The sequence below is a fragment of the Mauremys reevesii genome, linkage group 15 (genome assembly GCF_016161935.1).
Source record: "Mauremys reevesii isolate NIE-2019 linkage group 15, ASM1616193v1, whole genome shotgun sequence".
Lineage (NCBI taxonomy): Eukaryota > Metazoa > Chordata > Testudines > Geoemydidae > Mauremys > Mauremys reevesii.
The window spans coordinates 5,260,236-5,282,389 of NC_052637.1; the positions used below are offsets into that span (position 1 = coordinate 5,260,236).

General features: G+C 51.7%; 1 protein-coding gene and 1 long non-coding RNA gene across 4 annotated transcripts; one reads left to right on the forward strand and one right to left on the reverse strand.

Moving 5' to 3' along the window:
* Nucleotides 1–559: 559 nt before the first annotated feature.
* LOC120383988 (butyrophilin subfamily 1 member A1-like) lies at nucleotides 560–21,764 on the reverse strand. Its single transcript, XM_039502323.1, has 12 exons — nucleotides 21,486–21,764; nucleotides 20,958–21,212; nucleotides 19,190–19,306; nucleotides 16,218–16,565; nucleotides 13,618–13,899; nucleotides 10,507–10,623; nucleotides 7,781–7,813; nucleotides 7,655–7,687; nucleotides 4,800–4,820; nucleotides 4,063–4,083; nucleotides 3,943–3,969; nucleotides 560–1,557 (listed from the first exon to the last, which is right to left on the reverse strand). Exons 3-12 carry the CDS (start codon nucleotides 19,293–19,295, stop codon nucleotides 998–1,000), a joined length of 1,548 nt encoding a protein of 515 aa, XP_039358257.1. The 5' UTR covers nucleotides 19,296–19,306; nucleotides 20,958–21,212; nucleotides 21,486–21,764; the 3' UTR covers nucleotides 560–997.
* On the forward strand, nucleotides 4,117–10,728 carry LOC120383993. Of its 3 annotated transcripts, XR_005588574.1 has the most exons (6): nucleotides 4,117–4,601; nucleotides 4,705–4,869; nucleotides 7,802–7,836; nucleotides 8,612–8,803; nucleotides 9,085–9,174; nucleotides 10,530–10,728. It is a non-coding gene; the product is annotated as an uncharacterized LOC120383993 (long non-coding RNA). The 3 variants fall into 3 exon arrangements; XR_005588573.1 differs by having other exon boundaries at nucleotides 4,117–4,869; XR_005588575.1 differs by lacking the exon at nucleotides 7,802–7,836 and having other exon boundaries at nucleotides 4,117–4,869.
* Nucleotides 21,765–22,154: the final 390 nt, after the last annotated feature.

Sequence of the window (22,154 nt, forward strand, 5' to 3'; positions counted from 1 at the left end):
TAGGGAGCCTGATGAGGTCACTAGCTCCGCGGTGAGAAGAAAGCACCAGTATAAAAGTCTGAATCAGGGAGCAGGAAGGGGCTCCTTGTAACTGCTGCTATGTTGTGATGCACCATAAAAAGTCATAAAGAGACACAGTAGAAGTTCCCTGGCAGACTGCCTGCTGCTTAATTCACACAGAGGTCTGCCAGCCAGGGGTTGCAGGAACTGATGGGGGAGCCCATTCATAGTTAGAAATTTAAAAATGAACATTGCCTGCAATCGCTTCATGACTCTTCATGCTGTAAATTGTGAGTGACAACACATTTTTGTGTCTTGTCAGACAGTAAAAACCATGTTGTATATTAACCTATTTGCCAACATTTTTTCCCATGTAATAACACAATAAGACTGGATAAGAAACCACAGTAATTACACATAAGTCAGTGAGAAATAGGGAAAGGAACACAGATATTTCTGAAAGAAAGTTTAGGGGGAAATTATCTAGGAAAAATAGTTTCAGCAGCCCATGCCACCTCGACACCAGCAGACTAGATAAAAACCACAAATGAATCTATCAAAAGATAGTTTTAGGATATTTATTTTCAAATAATCAAGGTAAGTGTAGGGCACATGCCATGAATGGCATATTGTGACTAAATCTTCAAAACTGAATTATGACATTGAAAATGTTCATCACACATCATGTTTAAAACAAAAAGGAGTCCTAGCAATGCCATGTGATGTGCCTCCCCTCAGACTCTGCTCAGGGGTAGAAAATTCTGACCCCATCCCCCACCATCTGCTACCCCTGGGGCAGGGGACGGGGAAGGTGGGGGCTGGGGGTTCTCAGGTGTCTGGTTTTTGACTGGAGGCTCCAGTTGAAAAGGGAAACTGGCAGCATCCGGTCAGCACAGAAAGTCCAGTTGCTGCAGTACCTGGCCCCCACCACTGGCGGAGGGGAGGGTGGGAAGAGCAGCAACATTGGAAGGGGCCAGTCTGTGCCGCGGGGTCACTGTCAGGGACAGAGATTCCCTTCGGTCTGAGCTGAGACCGGGCAGATTTTCAGGGGAGTCGCATTTGTACCCCAGGTGTTGACACCAGGATAGAAATAAGGGCGGAGTGTCCCGGAGAAGGTGTCAGTGAAAGTGAAGAGATGGGACCTGTCAGTCACATTGTAAAACGAGACCTCGCCCGCCTCATAGTCCAGGAAAATCCCCACCCGTCTGGGCCTGACGCTCACGGGGAGGGGGGTCAGGGGGGAGGTGAGGGCCTGGTATTCCTCCTCCCTCAGCCACACGACCCAGAATCCATCCTCAGGTGTGGCTGTGACCCATCCCTTCCTGCTCACAGATTCCCTACAAACCCCCAGATCCCATCTCGTCTTGTCTCCCACCTCCACCTCCCAGTAACGCCTCCCGCCCTCGAACCCCTCAACACCCAGGACGGAGGGACAAGGATTAAATCTCTCAGGGTTGTCGGGCAGATCCTGTTGTGTATGTCCACATCTCACACGTTTACGATCCTCAGACAGGATGAGTTTGGGATTTGCCGTGTCTGGATCCAGAGTCACGTCCACTGGGGAGAGAGTCACAGAGTCAGGGACGGGGGCAGGGGCTGGTCACTGGGATCAAAGGTAAATTAACCTGCGTCCCCAGTAATTGTTAGGCGGGGGGGGGGGGGGAGGGGGGGTTGGAAGGGGGAGTCTTGCCCTTTAAGGAGAGACAGGGCCCTGTCTGCCCATAAGAGAAAACTTGAGGGGACCGACAGGAAGGTGGGGAGCAGAAGGATGGCGAAGGGGAGGGCAGGTTCCAGGGGTGAGGGGAGGGATGGGCATCAAGAAGAAGGGGACAGACCCCAGGGAGCACAGGGAAGCAAAGGAAGCGGGGGTAGCAGGGGGCAAAGGGGCAGGGGAAATGAGAAGAGGGGTGGACTCCAGAGGGGCAGATCAGAGTCAAGAGGAGGGACAGGTGCCAAGGGTGGGGGGATGATGAGTGGGGCAGACACCAGGAGCATGGGGGGTGGGAAGGGAATGGGCAGGTGCCAGGGGGACAGAGTGAGGCAGGAACCTGCGGGAGAGGAGCTGGCTAGGGCAGGGGTGGTCACTGGAGGGCAGAACAGAGAGAGGGGAGGGGCTGATATCGGGATAGAGTGGGGTGAGGAGAGGAACGGCAGAGGAGGGGCAGCACCAGGGAGCAGAGGGTGGGTGGGGCAGAAGCCACGGTGCGGGGATAGGGGGGAGGAGAAGCCCTGGACCCTGGCAGAACATGTGGGGCTGAAGTCTCTGGGTCGGGAGCCCCAGCCACCCTAGGGGCAGAAGCTGCAGGGCTGGAGCCCTGACCCCACTCTGTGTGGAGCTGGCCTGAGCCCCTCTCTCTCCCGTGCCCCCTGTGCGGAGCTGGCTCTCACTCTCTGGCTATGGAGAAATTCAGCCAAATCTACCCACCTTGGTATCTCCAGTTCCCCCCTCACCACACAGCCATGAAGGGATTCAGCCTCGGAGGCTGGGTCAGGATTAGCCCCATGTGGCAAGTGGGATCTAGGGCACCCAGAGGTGAAGTGACTTTCCCAAGGCTAAGCAGGGAGTCAGTGGCAGAGCAGAGAATCAAACCCAGGACACCTGAGCCCCAGGCCTGTGCCTTAACCACTAGGCCACCCTTCCTATCTGAGGAGGGGGAACCTCCTCTGCCGCTTTGAGTGTGTGGACAGAGCCCCCAGGAGGTGGGGAGCAGAGCGAGATGGGTAAAAGGACACAGGTGGGAAGCAAGAAGGGGGAAACATCAGGAAGGGGAGCAAGGACTTACAGAAGAAACAAGAGGGAGGGAAAGGGGCAGGGAGAGCGATAGGAAGGAAGTGGAGAACAGAAGAAGGGAGCGGGGAAAGACTCCCCACTGCTTGTGCCTCCCATCCACCTTCTTCCCACAGCCGTCCCTGGCCCTCAGCTCCCAAGCAGGCGCTAAACCGGGGTGAGGCACAGCGTGAACACAGTGTCTTTACACAGGGGTGTCAGTGAAGACAGCATGTAGCTAAGTGTAATGATTTTAACAGACTGTAATTTATGGTAATGTAATGCTGTAGTTCATTACTATTTGAATGATGACATTGCTGTGATACCAGTGACAGACACACATTCAATAAAAGAATATGAAGGAAGTGTATAAATATGCTGAAAATTGTCAGTTTTGGGGGAGGCTGAACCCCTCCCCCACCCAACACACAGACCTCGCCTTCAAGGCAGGAGGGAGCAGAAAGGAGTGAGCAGTGGGCAGGAGATGCTCAGGGGAGAGGACCTAAGGGGGGGGGGCAGAGTGGGGGCAGGAAGAGATGGAGTGGGGTAGAGTGAGGGCAGGACCTTGGGGAAGAGGGCAGAGCCAGGATGGGGCACCCAATGGCAAAACCAAAAGTCGGCACCTATGCACACACACCCCTCAGCCACGGCTGTGAGGCTGAAAAGCTGCCGCGTGGGCACAATTTGTTGTAACTGGGTCAGGGGAGTGTCATAAGCTGGTTATAAAAACCTGTCTGCCCTGGCAGTGGAGACAGGGCCTTCCTCCCCCCAGATCCAGGGGGACACTGAACAGCTCCTGTCTGGGCCTGTTATGCTAGAAGGAAATTGTGGCTAAAGCCTGGTCTGAGCCTGCTGCTGGGAAGGGAGAGCTTGGAAGTTCAGTTCAATGATGGCCAGATAAGAATGTCCATCCTGCAGAGCCCAGGTACCGCCCTGCAAAGGTGACACCAGGGGGCAGCATTTCATCACCAATCAGCCCTTTCCCAAAGGGGGCAGGTCCCTGCTGTGCAACAAACCTGGGTTTTGTCTGCCCCTTTCCATCCACCCCAGTGACACTGCTGTTTTCAGCCCATTGAATGTCATAGGAAAATGCTCTGTGCAGGGAAAGGAGCAGAGAGCTCCCAGGGAGAGTGGGGGCCTCATCATGGATAAAACATCAGTGGTATGTACAGTACCTGCGTAGAGCTGGGCACGTCTCCACCCTGCAACCAAACACAGACAGAGGGGTGAGAACACAGACACACTGAGCAGGAGACAATGTCACACAGGGTGATACTGGGGGGAATGGAACTTACTGAGCTCAGCCTGGAGTTTATCTAAAAATAAAACAAGGAGAAATGAGTCAGTGTCACATTATCTTGCAGAAGAGAAGCGAGTCAAAAAGACCTCAAAGCACAGCGGCGTCACCAATCCCTCCCCTGAAGAGCTCACAGTCTAACCGGACAAGACAGACACAGGGCGGGGGAAGGGGCAGAACACACAAGCAGAGTGAGCAGACCGATAGTGCAAATGCCACATCAGTGCCACCATTTAACAGTCACACTGTGCTGTGCGGGAGAGAGGGGGAGCAGGGGGTGGAGTGAGGTTGGGGTGACAGGACCGGGTGAGAGGGGGTTGGAGCTGTCAGCCAATCAGCACAGGAGAGAAGACAGGCAGAGTGACACTGTCACAAGTAGCATGATGACATCATCAACCACTATGTCCCTCTGGACACAGAGGAGGTGAACTACAACAGCCAGGGCACAGCCTGGGCACAGCGCTGGCTACAGGCAGAGTGACCCCAAACCTGCTCCCGCCCCCGGCTGTGTGGGAGCAACAAACCCGTGGGAATTCAGTGAGTGGGGTTTGGGTCTGTTCGCTCCGTGTCCTGAGTACGAAGGCCGAGGGGCCGAGCTTCTCCGTGCACTGCACAAACCAGACTGACTTTCTGTTCACAGTGAGCTCTGAGAGCTGCCCAGAGGGGCTATGAACCTTGTTGTAAAGTCTGAGATTCCCCCTCCCGTCCCCAGTGAAATGAACAAAGGGACCTCACCTTTCTCTGCACGATGCGCCGCTGGAAGTGAATAACAGGAGAGGTGGGTTACAAGGCAGAAGATTTATCTGTAAGTATTGCAAACTCATTGGAATCATTTTTCTGCTGGTAGAAAGTAGAACACACACAGGGGCTCTGCCTCTAGCTATTCCCACTGCCCACGTTATACTGGGGACACAAGGCCAAGTGCAGGCAAAACACTGAGTAAATGGCCATCTCCTTTCCCCGCTGGCTGAGTGAAGGGAGGCCCCACACTGAACTCGGTGGCATTTCTGTCTGTCTGTAATGGGAGAACTTTTGAAAACCACGTCAATCAGCTCCAGCGTGTTCTAGGCATCAGTGGGTGGAACCCTCCTGATTTTCAAGAAATCTGGACATTTGTAACAGCCCGATTCCCTCAAGATACAGGGTGAGAGCAAAACAAAAACGAAAACGAGGAGTCCTTGTGGCACCTTAGAGACTAACAAATTTATTTGGGCATAAGCTTTCATGGGCTAAAACCCAATTCATCAGATGCATGCCATGGAAAATACAGTGGGAAGATATATATATATACAGAGAACATGAAAAAATGGGTGTTGCTATACCAGCTATAACGAGAGTGAGCAATTAAGGTGGGCTAAGGGTTTCAGGTGAGGGTGAGGTCAGAGTTAGGGTTAACAGGCTCCTCATTCCACTCCAGTCACCCCCTCCCCAGTTGGGCTTCTTGCCTCCCCTTCAACCAGCCCCTGCCAGCTGGACTCCTTACACCCCTATTCCAGCGTAGCCCCTCCCCTCCCCACCCTGCTCAGAACCCTATGGATATGGGGGGAAATCGGAAAAGCCTGATTTTAGTGGAAATTAGTTTTTTCCAGTTTTCTGCTTTTCTCAAAAATCAGTAGGGTTATAGCTACAGTGTGTGTTGGGGGGAAGGGACCCATTTGAAGGTTGCGGGGCTGGGGTGAGCCCAGCTGGATGCAGCCCTGGGCCTATGTAAGCAATGAAGTAAGCAACCCTCTAGTTACAGAATTGCCACATCATTGTGCTCCGTGATCTAAACTCTCAGGGTGAGATTCTGTGCTCAGAACCCGTAGCCCAGGGGCACAGGAGGGCTAAGCCCACATTGCATCCCCCTGATCCTGGGTGCTCTGGATGCCAAAGCAGCCCCCGCTGTAACTCAGGGCTTGTCTGCATAGGAAGGTTACACCAGTACATGGTAAGGTGGGAATTTAAACTGCTCTTGTTACACGGGTATAACACCCCATGTCAGCGCTGTTATCCTGTAATGGGAGTGAGTTTTTCTGGCTTATCTTGTGCCTTTAGTTACAGCAGCCTTTCCCTAGGTGAAGGGCAGCAGCACAGCCCAGGATCTCTGCAACACTGTGCCCTGGGCCCCTCTCCTGACACCACCCTCTTGTTCCCAGACCCATCTCCCACACACCTAAAATAGGGGTTGTGAGTGGGTCCTCAGAGGGCAGCCTGTAGCTGTTCACTGCAGTGTCTGCACTGGAGGAATCCTCCCGCACCTGGATCCAGGCCTTCTGGAGCCCTTTAATGCTGCTCTGGTCCTTTTACTGACCATAAAGAGGTTGAAGTGTGGGTGAAAATCTCACCCTCCATTTATTAAAATGTGCCCAGCTTTTATGGGTATGAAGGCATAATTGAGCAAGTGATCTCAGTGTAAGCAGTGCTCCAGCCCACTGAGATCTGACTGAGTCTGCAGGCAGCGCTGTTTGCTGTTCACACTCAGCACAGTGGGATTGGGAGGCTGACATTAAGGCCTGATCAATGATAATTTAATTATCACCATTTGCAATTATCTCACTACTGATCATTTTAGCAGAAACATCCAACTTCTGTGCTTCTCCCTCACAGCTGGATGAGGACGGGTACCGGGGAGGGCGGCAGTGGGGCAATGGCAGAGGGCACTGGGGCAGCTACCTGTCATCAAGGGTTGCTGTGGTGAGGAACAGTGAATACAGGCCCCTCCCTGCACCATCCAAATACAGTGTGAGCTCTGTGCCTGCTAAAATAGGGAGAGGAGATACATTCTCCCTCCCTTCCTCCAAGTATGAAATGCCTCCTGGTCCTGGATACCAGAAAACAAACAAACAAACAAACAAACAAACACACACACACAGACACACACACACACACACACACACACACAGTCACTGAGGGTGAAATCCTGCCCCTTCCCTCATTACATGGCCGTGGAAAGGCCAGAACACGGGGGGATCCCATGTGAGGAATTGTGTTAAATACTGGACAAGTCTCAGTCCCCAGCAATGACTCTGGTCTCCGGCCCGGCCAGGCTAGGGTGACTCAGGCCTGGCCTCATGGTGCTGTGTCTGTAATTTCCAAGGGGTTTTAGGACAAATGGCCCCTTCCCCTTCAGAGCCCATCTGTGTCGGCGCGAGCAGCCCTGAGCTCACTGCTTGGGCTCTGGTGCCAATACGGAGACATTGCCCATCACCCCTTCAAACACCAGCACGTTATTTGTAATTGTTCCATCCCACGGGTGTTTTGCAATTTCTCCAGCAAACACACTTACTCTCCCTCTCCCCTCCCTCCCCACTGGAATTGTCTCTGTGCAAATACCTTCCCCCACAACCCCGGCTGAAGGGAGGGGCTCTGCTGATTTCCCACCCGTCACTGCTCCCCATTGCTCTGCCATGTCCCCGCTGCAGGCGCTGCAGCCCACACAGCTCCGTAGCCACAGCCTGAGCCATCACGTCCTATGGGCCCTCCAGGCACAGCCGGGTCCCCAGAGGTGAGGGGGGAATCCCTAACTGTGACGATCTTTACATCTGCCACATTTTGGGGTAACATTCTCGTATAACCTTTAACCTACCCCCTTGGCCCCAGACACTGACCTTTCTCGCTCTCCAGATCAGATCGCAGCATCTCTAGGGGGAGAAAAGGGGCAGAGGTGAGATTCCCCTGTCATATTTCTGGGAATAACCCTTACATCAGGTAATGTAACTAGCCCAGACACTGACCTTTCTCGCTCTCCATTTCAGATCGCAGCGTCTCTAGGGGGAGAAAAGAGGGAGAGGTGAGATTTCATTCCATCATGTTTATGGTGAAGTTCCTATTGTTTAATGCAGCTCTGCTATAGTTATGAAATAGAGGAACAAAGGGAGAGACACAGATGGGTCTGTCTGTGGAGGTCCCTGCACTCCCATCCCAGGCCAACTTCTAATCTTGGGGATGGTGCCTGCCTCCTGGTCCTAACGTTACAAGGAACAGCTCCTGTACGGCCAGGTTCAGTGGGAGGTGCCCCAGCTAAGAATGGGGTGAGAGGCCTTTCTTTAGCTGGGTGCTCAGGTCAGCGTGAGCCAGGGAGGGGTGTGTGGATGGGCCCCTACAGGCATCACCTCTAAGTTCAGCTCTTTCCCACTGGGAGCTTGACCCTGTGGTGCGTCAGCCCTGGGGTACCAACGCTGCTGGAAATGGAGGTTGCAACATGTCTGCCAGTCACTGCTGAGCACAGCCTAAGCGAGAGCATCTTGTGCCCAGTGTGAGCAGCGTGTCAGACTCAGCTGTGCCAATCCTGAGTGTGTTTGTGTTATTACAGCATCCTAGCCCCAGCTCACCAGGGCAGCTGGTGCGGCGAATTCTCTGAAAGGCCCAGGGAACAAGACAGTGACAGTTGATTGTTCTGATGGTTTAGTGGTTGGAAATGAGCCCAACAGAATTCTCTCTAGGCCCACAGACAAATTCTATACACCACTCAAAATGCGTTAATCCCTGTCACCTAATCAGTGCTGCCAACTCTCATGATTTTGTCCTGAGTCTCATGATAATTATTGTTTTCCTTAAACCCCCAGCTCCTGGAGTCTAGTGGAGATGTGATGATTTCAGCCTTCCTTCTTAGAGAAAAAGTATGTTTCTAGCCCTTGTTTCAAAATGTTTCTCCAGTGCACCCTAAAGGCTCAACAAGCAGACGGCAAATAAAAAGAAGCCCCCATCGACTATTTTTACATCATCCCGTGATTTTAAAGCCAATCTCCTGATTGTGGGTGAGCCTGATTCATGATTTTTGAACATTTGGGGTTGACAATTGTGATAAATGGGGGGGGGGGTGTCCCTTTAGTGGACACCCAGCCAGCCAGTTAGCTATAGAATCCCTCTTGGTACCTGTTCTCTACTTGCTTTACCTGTAAAGGGTTAAAATGTCTCACTGCACGCATAGGTAAAGGGAAGTGAGTGGGTACCTGGCCCAAAGAGCCAATGGGAGGGCTAGAACTTTTTAAAATTGGGAAAAAACTTCCCTTTGTCTGTCTGTTGTTCTCCGGAGAAGAGGGCAGCAGTGATGCTGTGAGAAGCTGAAGGCCAGGGATGAAAATCATCAGAATCATACCTAAGAATTGCTTATTTGGAACCCAGATAAGTAAGTAGATCAGAAAATGTGTAAGAAGATGCAACTAGGTTTATTTTGTTTATTTCTTATGGCTTGTGGACTCCTCTGTGCTAACCCCAGATGCTTTTGTTGCTTGTAACCTTTAAACTGAATACCCAGAAAATTATTTTTGGTGCTTAATTTTTGGAATTGCTCTTTTAAAATCTATCAATAATCTGAGTTTTCAGATGTATTTTCTTCCTTTTTGTTTTTAATAATATTTACCTTTTTTAAGAACAGGATTTGGATTTTTGTGTCTTAAGAGGTTTATGCACAGGATTTTTTCGTTAGCTGGTGGCAACAGCTGATTTCTTTATTTTCCTTTCTCAGCTCTTCCCTGGGGGTGGGGGAGGTGAAAGGGCTTGAGGGTGCCCCACAGGAAGGAATTCCCACATGCACCTTCCTGGGTTCCAAGCGGTTTTGCATTTGGGTGGTGGCAGCCTCTACCATCCAAGGTCAGAGAGAGGCTGTAACCTTGGGAGTTTAATACAAGCCTGGAGTGGCCAGTATTAATTTTTAGAGTCCTTGTGGGCCCCCACCTGCTGCACTCGAAGTGCCAGGGTGGGGAATCAGCCTTGACAGCAATCCTGTGGACTCAGCCCACATAAAGCTGTGAACTAAACCAGTTCACACCTGGTGCCGACAGAGTGTGTAGGTGACAGTTCTAAGGTGTCAAGTATCAGAGGGGTAGCCGTGTTAGTCTGGATCTGTAAAAGCAGCAAAGAATCCTGTGGCACCTTATAGACTAACAGACGTTTTGCAGCATGAGCTTTCACCCACGAAAGCTCATGCTGCAAAACGTCTGTTAGTCTATAAGGTGCCACAGGATTCTTTCCTGCTTTTACAGTTCTAAGGTGCAACATCTAGTTCCAACTTTCACAAGTACAAAGCACAAGAAAACAGCACAGCTCCTCTCTGCTTCTCTGAACTACCTGCTTCCATCCCCACGAGAAATCGCTATAACAGACATTTCCCCTTCCCAATTCTTCTAACACTGGTACATTTCTACATACAGTTCACAGCACTTCAGGTGAGAAAACCCTCCAGGTAGGACTTTCACAGCTACCTTGGGGGTTTGCACATTCGGTGCCCATTACTGTAAATAAAAATTGGGCATTCAGATCCCTTAGGCAGCTCTGAAAAGCCCAGCTCCCTATAAACACACAGATCACTGAAGGACCATTTCTGCCTTTTGTGATCACTGCCTGGCACTCTCCTGAGGAACACTGAATCAAAGGCCCTTAATCCCGGTCTCTCTACCTTTGGTTTTGATTTTCACTGTCTCTCTATCACACATCAAATTCCTCCCTCTTGTTAATTTACCTTTTGCTCTGTGCTGCCTCCAGATGCAGTAACTGGCCAGGAGAATGAGAACAGCCAGGACAGCCAGGATCACACCCAGAGCCACCAGCCCAGGATTGACTCGTGGGAAAAACAGCTCTGCAAGAGAAAGTGCCATTGACTTGGGAGCAAACACGCGCAGAATGAAGGCAGGACCCTGTGACAATGGTGACTCTGTGACTAGTTAAAAGAATCTCAAGGTGAGATGTGGCTCTTTTGTGCTTTATTATTCAGCTAATGAAAGTCCAAGCTTTAGCCTGGTTACTGAACATGGTTAATGAACGGGATGGGGGCTATTGTGGGTAAGGAGGGGGTAGGGTGCAGCTCTACTATGCTACACCTGGGATTCCATATTCTTTATGAAAACATAACTGAGATATACTTAATGCAAGATGGCTCATGTGAGATATGATTGGGAAAGGTTCTGATTTACTGAATGCGATGATCCAATTTGTATGCCTGTATCATGTCTGTATCTGAAGTTAGGAATATTAACTATGTATCTGTATTTCGACTATACTACTTTGGGTGACACCCCTGCTAACACTTCAGGTACAACAACGGAAAAACCAGACAGTGCTGATGGCCCATCGGCAAGAGACAATGGACGGTAAAAGAGCTTAGTCTTCCCATGAAACTGTGGGTCAGCCTATGAAGAACGGCTACAGGGGCCCTACAGAGGCATGTGACCATGTCACCTGATACCGGAACCCAGCTTGAATTCTGCACTTATCCACGAGATGCTGGGGTGGGGGTCAAACTAGGAAACAAAGGACTCCCGCCTCATGCAAATCCTATTTAAGGGTGGGGAGTGAGGTAATCCAGGTCCTCAGTTCTCCCCCATAAGCTAGTCAGCAGTGCAGCACTTTGAGATCTGAGATGAACAGGGCTTTACAAACACAACCATCTTATTATTATTATATAGATGAAATAGTCATTCAGTATTAAAGTTATTTGCCAATTTTTAGAAAAACTTCAGATTTTATATATTTTTGAGCTGCTCTTAGGTCAGATTTTGCTTCTGAATATTTTGGGCCTGATCCTTTATTGCCAGCACTCCCAAAGCTCCCGTCGACTTGGTTATGCAGGGCTGCCCAGAAGAGGGGGCAAGAGGGGTAATTTGCCCCAGGCCCCGAGCCCTGCAGGGGCCCCCACGAGAGTTTTTCGGGGCCCCTGGAGCGGGGTCCTACTCTCGCTCTGGGGGCCCCGGAAAACTCTCGTGGGTTCCGGAGCTTCTTCCGCTCCCGGTCTTTGCTGGTGGAGGGTCCTTCCGCTCCGGAAGCTGGGTCTTCGGCAGTAATTTGGCGGCGGGGGGCCCTTCCGTTATGGGACCTGCCACTGAAGTGCCCAAGGACCTGCGGCGGGGGCCCCCCCGCCACCGAATTACCGCCGATGACCTGGCTGCACTTTGGAGGCGGGTCCCGCTTCGGCGGTAATTCGGTGGCGGGGGGCCCCCGCTGAGGGTCTTCGGGGCATTTCGGCTGTGGGTCCCGGAATGGAAGGGCCCCCCACCGCCGAAGACCCCAGACCCCCAGAATCCTCTGGGCGGCCCCGTGGTTATGCAGGGAAGGAAGGATGAGGCCCACTGTGTGACTGTGAAATGAAAACCCACAACATATTCACAGGGTGAGCAGGGTCACCCTCGCTGTGGAGCTCTGTGTTGATGGACTTTTCTGCAATTGAATACAAGTTACAGCCTGATCCTCAGTTCTGACTTGGGCAATGGAAGTTTTGCCAGAGTCTGAAGTGCAGGAGGGGGCCCAGAGTGCAGCTGTTACACAGATGTGGTAGTTTCAGATGTAATCTGAGTAGCGATGCTCAGACCATAGCCAAGACTCTCTTGTGCTAGTCAGGAAAAATGACTTAATTAGCCTGATTTTCATAAATACTCGGCACCCACAGCTCTCACTGAGAGCAAAGGAGAATTCCCTCTCCCACCCCCACTGAGAACTGTGATGGTCACAGCACACACAGAAGTTAGACACAAACATAAATACTCTTGCTGGAAGGTTGCAGCATTACAGGATTTTATGTCTTAGAATCCAGAACCTTAAGACGCAAGAACCCACAACAGAGATGGGGGAGTGCGGGGGAAGGCTGCTCCCTAAGGCAGTGGGCACAAATCATCCCACCTTGCTTTACATTGCCTTGTCTATATAGGAACAGTTACTGTGTGGCAGGCTGGGATGTAAATCCACCTTGCACTAGCCTGCTGTGCACTAACCGGCTGTGTGCACTCTGCAGCCATGCACTAAAATTTTCCTTGTGCACATTGATCTGTTCCCGTTTCCAAGTGGGGTAGATCGAAGCGCACTACGGAATTGTTAGTGCACATAGCAGGGCTCACACAGACAGTTAGTGCGCAGCAAGCTAGTGAGAGGCAGATTTACACCCCAGCTCTGTCCCTGTCTCTGTTGACAAGCCCTGATTCTGCTCACATGCTTTCCTACAGAGCCCTCTAGCCTGCAAACAGGACCTGGAAACACCCCACTCGTAAGGTGATAGTTGCAATTCCAACACAGTCCTCACTATACCACCACAACAAAGGAGCATTCCCTCCTCCAGCCCACTGAGAAGGATGATGATTGCTGAGTCCTGAGCTGTTATGAAAATCTGGCCAATGGCATCCCAGCCTGCAAGATGCTAAACACCCTCAGCTCCTACTGGAGTCGACGGGTACATCTACACTGTAATTAGCACCTGCAGCTGGCCCCTGCCAACTGACTCAGCCTCTCTGGGCTCAGGCTAAGGGGCTGTTTAATTGCACTGGAGACTTTCTGGCTGAAGCTGAAGCTCAGGCTCTGGGACCTTCTCACCTTGCAGTGACCTAGAGCCTGGTCTCCAGCCCAAGCCCAAACGTCTACACCACAGTTTAACAGCACCTTAGCCCGAGTGAGCTGATACGGGCCAGCCACAGGTTTTGAATTGCAGTGCAGACACGTTCAAAGAGAACTGAGGTTGCTCAGGACTTTCCAAGAAGTGCTCAGCACCTTGAAGGTTCAGGCCAATGAACCAGAGACACAAAGATAAAGACTCTCTGCCCATGTCTGCAGCGTCTCAGTCTATCCATGTGCGGCACAGATGGGCACTGACCTGCTATGGAAATCTCTGACTCTCTCTCCTGGTTGAGAAGGAGGTTCCTGACACAGCAGGACACTTTCTGGTTGGACTCTTCTGTTAGAACAATGGCAATCTCTGCTTGAAACAGGCCATTGGCCTCTGGGGATATTTTTGCAGAGTCTGATAGTAAAATCTTCCCCTGGAGGTCTCTCCACTGAGCCTTGGGCTCTGGGTACCATCCAGCTGATCGACACACCACCCGGATCCCTCCGTCCTGATGTCCCTCCACAGAGATGGCAGGAGCAGAGCCCAAACCTACAGAAGAAATAAATGAACTTGTGACAATCCTACAGTGCCCAGTAATGAGCCAAACATTTTATTACACCATTATCAAAACCCATTTCCCATTAAATTAATAATCAAATGTGAGTCCATGAATGCGGCTGGAGCACCCATGGAGTAGGCATGTATGGAGAGAGGGAGAGAAACAGGGCGTGTGTGTCTGTAGCTCCTAACAAGAGAAGCAGCTGAGAACCTGTCCGAAGCCCGGGAGGGACAGAGTAGCTGACTGGGGACACCCAGGACAGGAGCCAGGAGAAGCATTGTGACGGGAAAGAATCACCTGAGGACAAATCAGAGCTGGACCCAGTATCCCTGTCACCCAGAGCTGTATGGGGGACTGAGTACTGGGGCCTGTGATCTTGCATTGGGAATAAAGAGGGAGGCTGCAGCCAGGTAAGTGGGGAGGTGGTCGCTCTGTGTGGCTTTGCAGAGAGTGGCAGAATAGGGCACCAGAGGGGTTTGTTGGGGAGAGTTCACTGGCACTAAAGACGACCAGGATACCAAAGACGACCAGGATACCCAAGACTCATTGCTGAGCTGGAACTCAACTCAGAGTTCAGGAGTCCTGGGCAGACGCAGTGCTTGGCATCTACCCTTTTATGTTGTGGTACCACTGGGGCCTCGTGCTGGATCTCAGCCTGTTTTATCCTCAACCCCCATATTCCCCGTTGTTTTTCTATCTTCATCCCTCTGTAAATAAATATTTCCCCTTCCTATATTCGTTGTACTATTCCGGTGTGTGTGCGTTTATCCCAGAGGATTTCGAAGAGGTGCCCCTGGGACAGGGATGACTCATGCCTGCCGGCTGTGGGGGGGACACAGAGTGAGGGCAGCTGGCTTCAGAGGTATTATTAAGCATGTTCAGTACAACCCAGGCAGCAAATGTGGGTGAGCACGTGACCCCGCATGCTCCCTGACACATCACTTGTGGGCTGGGGTGGAAGGGAGTTACCCTGCTGCGCTCCAGAGCGCGCCTGTTCCTGGCAAGTATCAGAGGGGTAGCCATGTTAGTCTGGATCTGTAAAAAGCAACAAGTAGTCCTGTGGCACCTTATAGACTAACAGATGTATTGGAGCATAATGCAAACTGGACACCCTATTGCATAATGCTCCAATACGTCTGTTAGTCTATAAGGTGCCACAGGACTCTGTTGCTTGTTCCGGGCCGGAGCCGCTCTGCAGAGCAGACTCCATCTCAGCCACAGGGGGTCTATAGTTACATATTAGTTCCTAACAAATACTCATCAATGCAGAATGACGGTTGCCCGGCAGGACCTTGTGCCTTCCCAAAATGCAGAGAGCGGCTAAACTTAAACGTCTGAAACCCAAGAGATACAAAGTAACGGCTCACAGCGCCCCAGCCCTGCCACCTTAACTCTGCCTGCTGGGCTGGCAACAGGCGCTGAGTACGGTTCAGTGAGGGTGGTGCCGTAATACATAGACATGAGGAAGGGCTGTGAGAAGGTGCCATTGCTTGTGTTGGGTTTCTTGGATTTGTTTTCCAGCATCTCTCTGCCATCACTCCTGCTGCCTTCCCTGTGTTCGCAGTCGCTGTAGTGACTGGTGGAGGGATTCATTCGAGCAGGCTGGCAGAGCTGTCACTGCGATGTGAGGAGAGGGATCACGTTTGCCTCATTTCAGTGCTGAGGTCTGTAGGCTGTGTCAGTAGCAGTGCACAGAGGTGTCTTATTGCCATGGGGACTGTCAGCAGTCTGGTGTTTGCTGCACCTGATCTAAACCTCACATCACCGTCACAGAACTAGCTATACCTGTTCCCTTCTGGTTTGTCTGGCAGCACCTTCAGGCATCAGGCCACCTGCCTTCATCTGTCCTGGGGGAATTCCTCAACTCTCCCACTCTTAGACAAGGGGCAGGGCTACTGGACCCTGTGCATCGAGCACTGTTACCCTGTGGGTGCCAGACACCAGCCAAGATCAATCCCTGCTGGTGGCATCAGCATGGGGAGGATCAGCCATTGTTTGGTGCCAGGTGTGCACAAAAATGTTGTAATAACCACATGCTAATATCATCTGGCTTTTCAGGGGGGTTTGCTCATTAACCCCACCCCAGAGTCCAATGAGTCACAGCAATTTTCAAGAGAATCTGAGTATGTGTCTGGATTTTAGAACCCACAGAAAAAATAGCCCTAAACAGTAAACTAGAATCAACCTTAACCAGAGCAGAGCTACCCCCCTACCATAATGAGAAAAATCAGGTGTCATCTCACAATGAACCCTCTGACTCCACTTATTACCCTGTTGAAGATTCAAAGTATCAGAACAAGTCACTGACCTGCCAACTGCAGTTCCAAAAAAGCATCCTTATAAGAGGCACTGGACTGAAAAAAACACTTGTATTGTCCATTGTCAGAGGGTCGGATATCACGTATTTTCAGGGAAACACTCCCATTGGTGATGTTGTCTTTCAGGAGCTCAGTTCTTCCTCGATATTCCAGCATCTGCTCTCCGTACTGATCCTGCCCATAATGGTACAGGTGCACGACTGCAGAGAACTCGGATCGGAACCACCTCACCTCCATGTTCTCAGCGCTCATCCTGGGGGAGAGGTGGCAGGGCAGGATGGCCTCACCCCCTAGGGTGGCAGTGATTGGATGATCAGGTCCAGTCACTGTGAACTCTGCTGTGAAATGTACAATGATAAATTGAAGTTAAATTGGCGAGTGGCTGGTAATGGCATTAACTCAGTAGTAAGACACACAGTAAGAGAACGCCCTGACTTAGAAGAGAACACTCCATATCCAGGCAGTGCCCAAGACATGTCCATGAGTGCAGAGAGTCACAGGCTTGGGGTAACTGCACCTCTGGCTCCCTCTGTGGTCTGCTCAAGGAACGTCCCCTTAGGTCTCAGGCCTCCAGCTGTCACCTCTCCCTGGGCAGGGACCCACATCCCTCTCCCTCCGCACTGGGGTTTTAGGCCTGCAGCCCCCTTCAATTAACTGGTTTTCCCAGCAGGCCTGACCAAAGACCAGCACCTGCGTTTTGCTGTCACTCCCAGGGCTATGAACAGTGTGTGCCAGCAGCTACCAGTAACCAAATGGCTCTTCCAAAGCAGAGAACACTGAAGGATAAAAGCCTGACAGAAAACGTAGCATAAACCAATCATAGGTCTGAACCTGTTACACTTATCCCAAAGGATTCTCATCTGGCACATGGGACTCACTGGTAGGGTCCAAAGTCTTTCAAAACTTTCTCTCAGGGTATGTCCTAACTACTCACCAGATTGGCGGGTAGTAATCGATCTGTCGGGGATCGATTTATCGCGTCTCGTCTAGACACGATAAATCGATCCCCGAACGCGCTCCCGTTGACTCTGGAACTCCACCGGAGTGAGCTGTGGTAGCGGAGTCGACGGGGGAGCTGCGGACATCGATCCCGCGCCGTGAGGACCCGAGGTAAATCGATCTAAGATACTTCGACTTCAGCTACGCTATTCACGTAGCTGAAGTTGCATATCTTAGATTGATCCCCGCCCTAGTGTAGACCTGCTCTTAGGGTTTGTTCTTTTGGTTAACAAATCACGTCAGTTTGTAGCCCGTGATCCCAGGCCTCTGACCAGTTTAAATCGAGGGTTTATACCAAAAATCTTTGTTCTCTTGGGCTTCTGGGACCCACCCTGAACTAGTTTAAGCAATTTCCCCGGGGGTGGTACTTCTCTGGAGCTGTTATCTGTCCCAGCAGTAACTACCCCCCATGGTTCGTAGATACTGGAGAAGGTGAGGAAACCCTCCCCCATGTAGTTTACAATCCTGAGCCCACAAAGACACATACAGCACAGGGGCTCTCAAACGTCACTGCACCACAATCCCCTTCTGACAACAAAAATTACTACATGACCCCAGGTGCGGGGAGCGGGGGAGAAGGGGAAAAATTCCAAGCCTAAGCCCCACCATCCTAGCATGGCAGGGGGCAAAGCGAAAGCCCAAGGGCTTCAGCTCCAGTCAGGGAGGCCTGTAACCTGAGCCCCACCACCCAGGGCTGGACCCACTGGGCTTTGGCTTTAGCCCAGGCAGTGGCCTCGGGCTTCGGCTTTGGACCCGGGCAGTGGGGCTCAGGGTCTGGCCCTGATTGGTGGGGCTTGGGCTTGGCTTTGGCCCTCAGCAAGTCTAATGCCAGCCCTGGCGACCCCATTAAAACAGGGTCGTGACCCACTTTGGGGTCCCGACCCACAGTTTGAGAATTGCTGATATAGCACATATAGATACTATTTATAAAGGGGACACAAAGACACACAGAATATTCATAGTCCCCAAAATACCACTTGTGGTTGCAATTCCTGTCACACAGAGTACACATGTGAGTGTTATACACTGTCCAAATGTTCTTTGATTAGTGCTCTGACTTCTCATAGGCACCTTGGGTATAATGGATATTGGGGGTCTGGTTCACTGATACACAAGGACCTTTCATGATGCTAAAGTGCAGGGGCCTCTGCAACTAGTGTAGGGATGGTGCAAGGGTCTGCAAGGTGTAAAGATGTGAAAATAGCTCCTCACTATGCAGGGAAAGTTAGAGCTCAGATAACAGAGAGAGGGGAGGAGGCAGATAGAAAAGAGCATTGGGCAGAGAACCAGCCGTTGTGGAACTGCACAGAAAGGGGGGTCTCAGGGCAGAGACTCAGCATCAGGAGAGACAGAGAGAGCAGGTTCAATTAGCAGGATGGAAACCACAGCAGGAGGGAACTAAAATGCCGGAGTAGCTGTGCAGGCAGCCCTAGGGGTGGAGTGGGTCACTATAAGGCCTTCACCAATGGCACAGAATAAAGAAGACAGCAAATATCCTCACATCCTCACTGAGACACAAGGTTTAGCTCTCAGCCCTAGTCAGATGTACCTAGTGCAGTATGAACGGCTTGTGTGTTTTCGATTCATAACCAGAGAGTTGGGGAGTCATGACTCTTTGGGGCTGAAGAGTCTGATCTGTGACTGATACAGTCAGGCAGTGCAGTGTAAAGGAATTGGGTAGTGTCCCTTTAAATAGTTTGTGAGCCCCATAACGATGCTCACCGTGTTCTATGTCTTAGAAGCCACCAGTCAGAGCAGCAGTGTGTGTGTAGCTAGGTTTGACAAGACTGCGTATAGGTAGCAAACATGGTTACTGGGGACCCATCAGTGCCCTGGGGTTTCTCCACGTTGCTGGTTGTGGGCAGGTTGAGCAGACGTGGTTTACAAGACAAAGCAGTGATGTGAGATGGATGGTGATGACCAGTAACAGCAGCCAATCCAGCGAGGAGGCCGGAGCTCCTACCTGACGCCAGCCTGTGAACCTGTAGAGCGAGGCAGAGAGCGACGTAGCCGGGCAGAGCGGAGCTCACTGTGGAGCCGGGGGAGAACGAGGGAACCTTCCCCGTCATCGTAGCTGGGTCTGGGGAACAGGGGAGATAACAAACCAGACGGCGAATGAGTGGGATGCAGTGACAGTACTACGGGACAGTGGGGAGGAGGTAACAAGCCTAACATACACCAGAAGGGAAGGGATTTCCCCCACAGTCCTCATCTGCCCTGGTTCTGAGCAGGGTCAGATGTCACTGTGCCAGCAGCCAGCCCATACCATCTTCACACCATGGCTGGCACCCGTGGAGCTGTCTGGTCTTATTTAGATTTAATACACTCTCAAGAGCAGGGACGGTCCCTCACTAATAGTGTGTACGGCGCCTGGCACAACCAGGCACCCAAATTGCTTGGGGCATTTAGATACTCCCATAGAATGGGACATATTAAGGAAAACAAGCCAGTGCAGGCAAGGCCATTGAATGCAGTATGAATTGCTGTGGGAAAAAGTGGCTCCATCTCCCAACCACACCTGTCCTGGGTAAGGGACCTCTGGGGATCTCCCAAGGAGCAGTTCAGTCCCTGGCCCTGATGATTTTGCATGTGAGTGACCCACCCTCATTGCCTCCAGCATTGGTGCAATGTCAGGATTGAATTCTGAGCAGGGTCACCACGTCTCTGTGCCCCTGGGATCTGCAACATTTAAACCGCTCTAAGGATACGTCTCCACTGCAGCTGGGAGCGAGCTTCCCTATGGGGCAGACAGACATGCTAGCTCTGCTGGAACTAGCACGCTAAACGCAGCCGTGTAGCTTTGGTAGCCCAGGCATCAGCTCAGGTTACCTGCCAGGATCACGGTGGGGATGTACTTGGGCAGCTAGCTTGAGCGGCTACCCACGCTACATTGCTGTTTTTATTGCTCTATCTTGAGCATAAAGAACAGGAGCATTTGTGGCACTTTAGAGACTAACACATTTATTTGAGCATAAGCTTTCATGGACTAAAGCCCACTTCCTCAGATGCATGCAGTGGAAAATACAGTAGGAAGCATGCATGCATCCACTGCATGCATCTGATGAAGTGGGCTTTAACCCACAAAAGCTTATGCACAAATAAATTTGCTAGTCTCTAAGGTGCCACAAATACTCGTCGTTCTTTTTGCTGATACAGACTAACATGGCTACTCCCCTGAAACCTGTCTCGAGCATGTGTCTGTCTGTTTAGGGGGGGTAATTGCACCGCCCAGCTGCAGTGTAGATGTATCCTTAGAGACAGAGAGCTTTAGACTCATGCTGCACCCAGCCATGCGACTCCTGCCAGGCTGTGCGGTGGTGTAAAATCCTCCCAGGAAACAGGCTGTGCCTGTAACTTCCCATACAGTGGGACAGCCGCCAGGGCCAGTGTTGCCCACAGAGCGGCCAGCGTTGGCCCGGAAGGAAACCTGACCAGGGCTCCAGGTCACAGACTTGTGGCCTCCTCCCACTGACTGAGCTCTGGGGGGAGGTGAAGCACCCCCTGTCCTGGCAGGCACCCGTGGGGAGGGGTGACAGTGGTAACAGCACCTGCCTTCTCTCGTGGCAATGGCCTTGCAGACTTGGGTGGGGCTGGGAGGGATTAACTGAATCTGGACCAAGGGTTTTCTAGTCTTTCACCTCCTCCCTCTGGAACTTCAGTTTAGTGACAATAACAAAGACGGGGGGGAGGGGGGGGAGGAGAGAAACACAAACACACACACACACACACACCTGTCACAAAGGGAGCCCAGCTCTGTGCCAGCGTCCCAGTCTGTGTTCAGACGAACAGAGAAATCTCTGAGTTTGCAGGGACATTCCCACAGCCAGGTTGACATTCAGAGTCAGGAGGTGCCAGTGTCTCCCGAGACTCCCTTCAGTGAGGCCCATTGGTGCTAACAGCCCATCTGAAGGGACCTCAGTGCCGTGTGTCCGGAGATCTCAGACAGAGCCGTGCAGTTGGGGATCCGGAGCCCAGAGCTCCCCTCCCTGCTGAATCACAGAAAGAAGCGTTGAAGCTTTAAATCAGAAAAGGTTCCACAAAATTCTACAAAGCTCTAGAACATCCTAGGAGGTTAGTGACAAATGAGCCACAGAAGGAAAACCTGAAACATTTTACATTTTACTTCAAACATTCGATTTTTCCTTTTATCGCTAACAACAAACACAGCCCCCGAGTCTGGTGCCCCCCCCAGCCTGGCACCCAGGCAGTCACCTCGGTTACGTGTCCCTAAATCCAGCCCTGGTCCCCATGTCACTTACCGAGGCTGCAGACCCAGTTCCGCACACGGGTCACGGAGCCGGAGGGTTTGAGACCCGACCCATCAGCGTTACTTGTGTGACATTTGTAGCTGAATTGATGGGGCCGGCCCCCCCGGCCTGGGCCGAGCCCCCTCCCTGCCTGGGCCTTCTGCAAGCTTCAAAAGTGAAAGTACCAAAGTAGCGGGAAGTTGAAGTCACTGTGTCCGGGGCTGGCTGAGTCAGAGCAAAGTCCTGTGAAAGTAACAGCCCCACCCACAGTGCACTGAGCTGGGTGGGGAGGCAGGTGAATGGGCCTGGCAGGGGCAGTTTGCTGGGTGAGCCAGTGCAGGGGTGTCAGTGCCTCCCCAGCTGCTGTTCCTGCCCCCCAGGGATCGCTGGGTTCTCAGTAATTCCCCTGCCCAGCACCGCCCGCCACAGCCCGGTCCGGCTGGGGACATAACGCAGCAGCAGCAGCAAAAAGCACCAGCCAGTTCGCCCCCCCTCTGACTCCCTGGGTGAAGGCAGAATGAGAATTGTGGCACCGTAGAGACTAAGCAATGTAGCGATGAAGTGGGTTTTAGCTTATGCCCAAATAAAGGTGTTAGTCTCTAGGGTGCCACAAGGACGACTCCTTGTTGCTTTTGCTGATACAGACTAACAGGGCTACTGCTCTGAAACCTGTCAGAATGA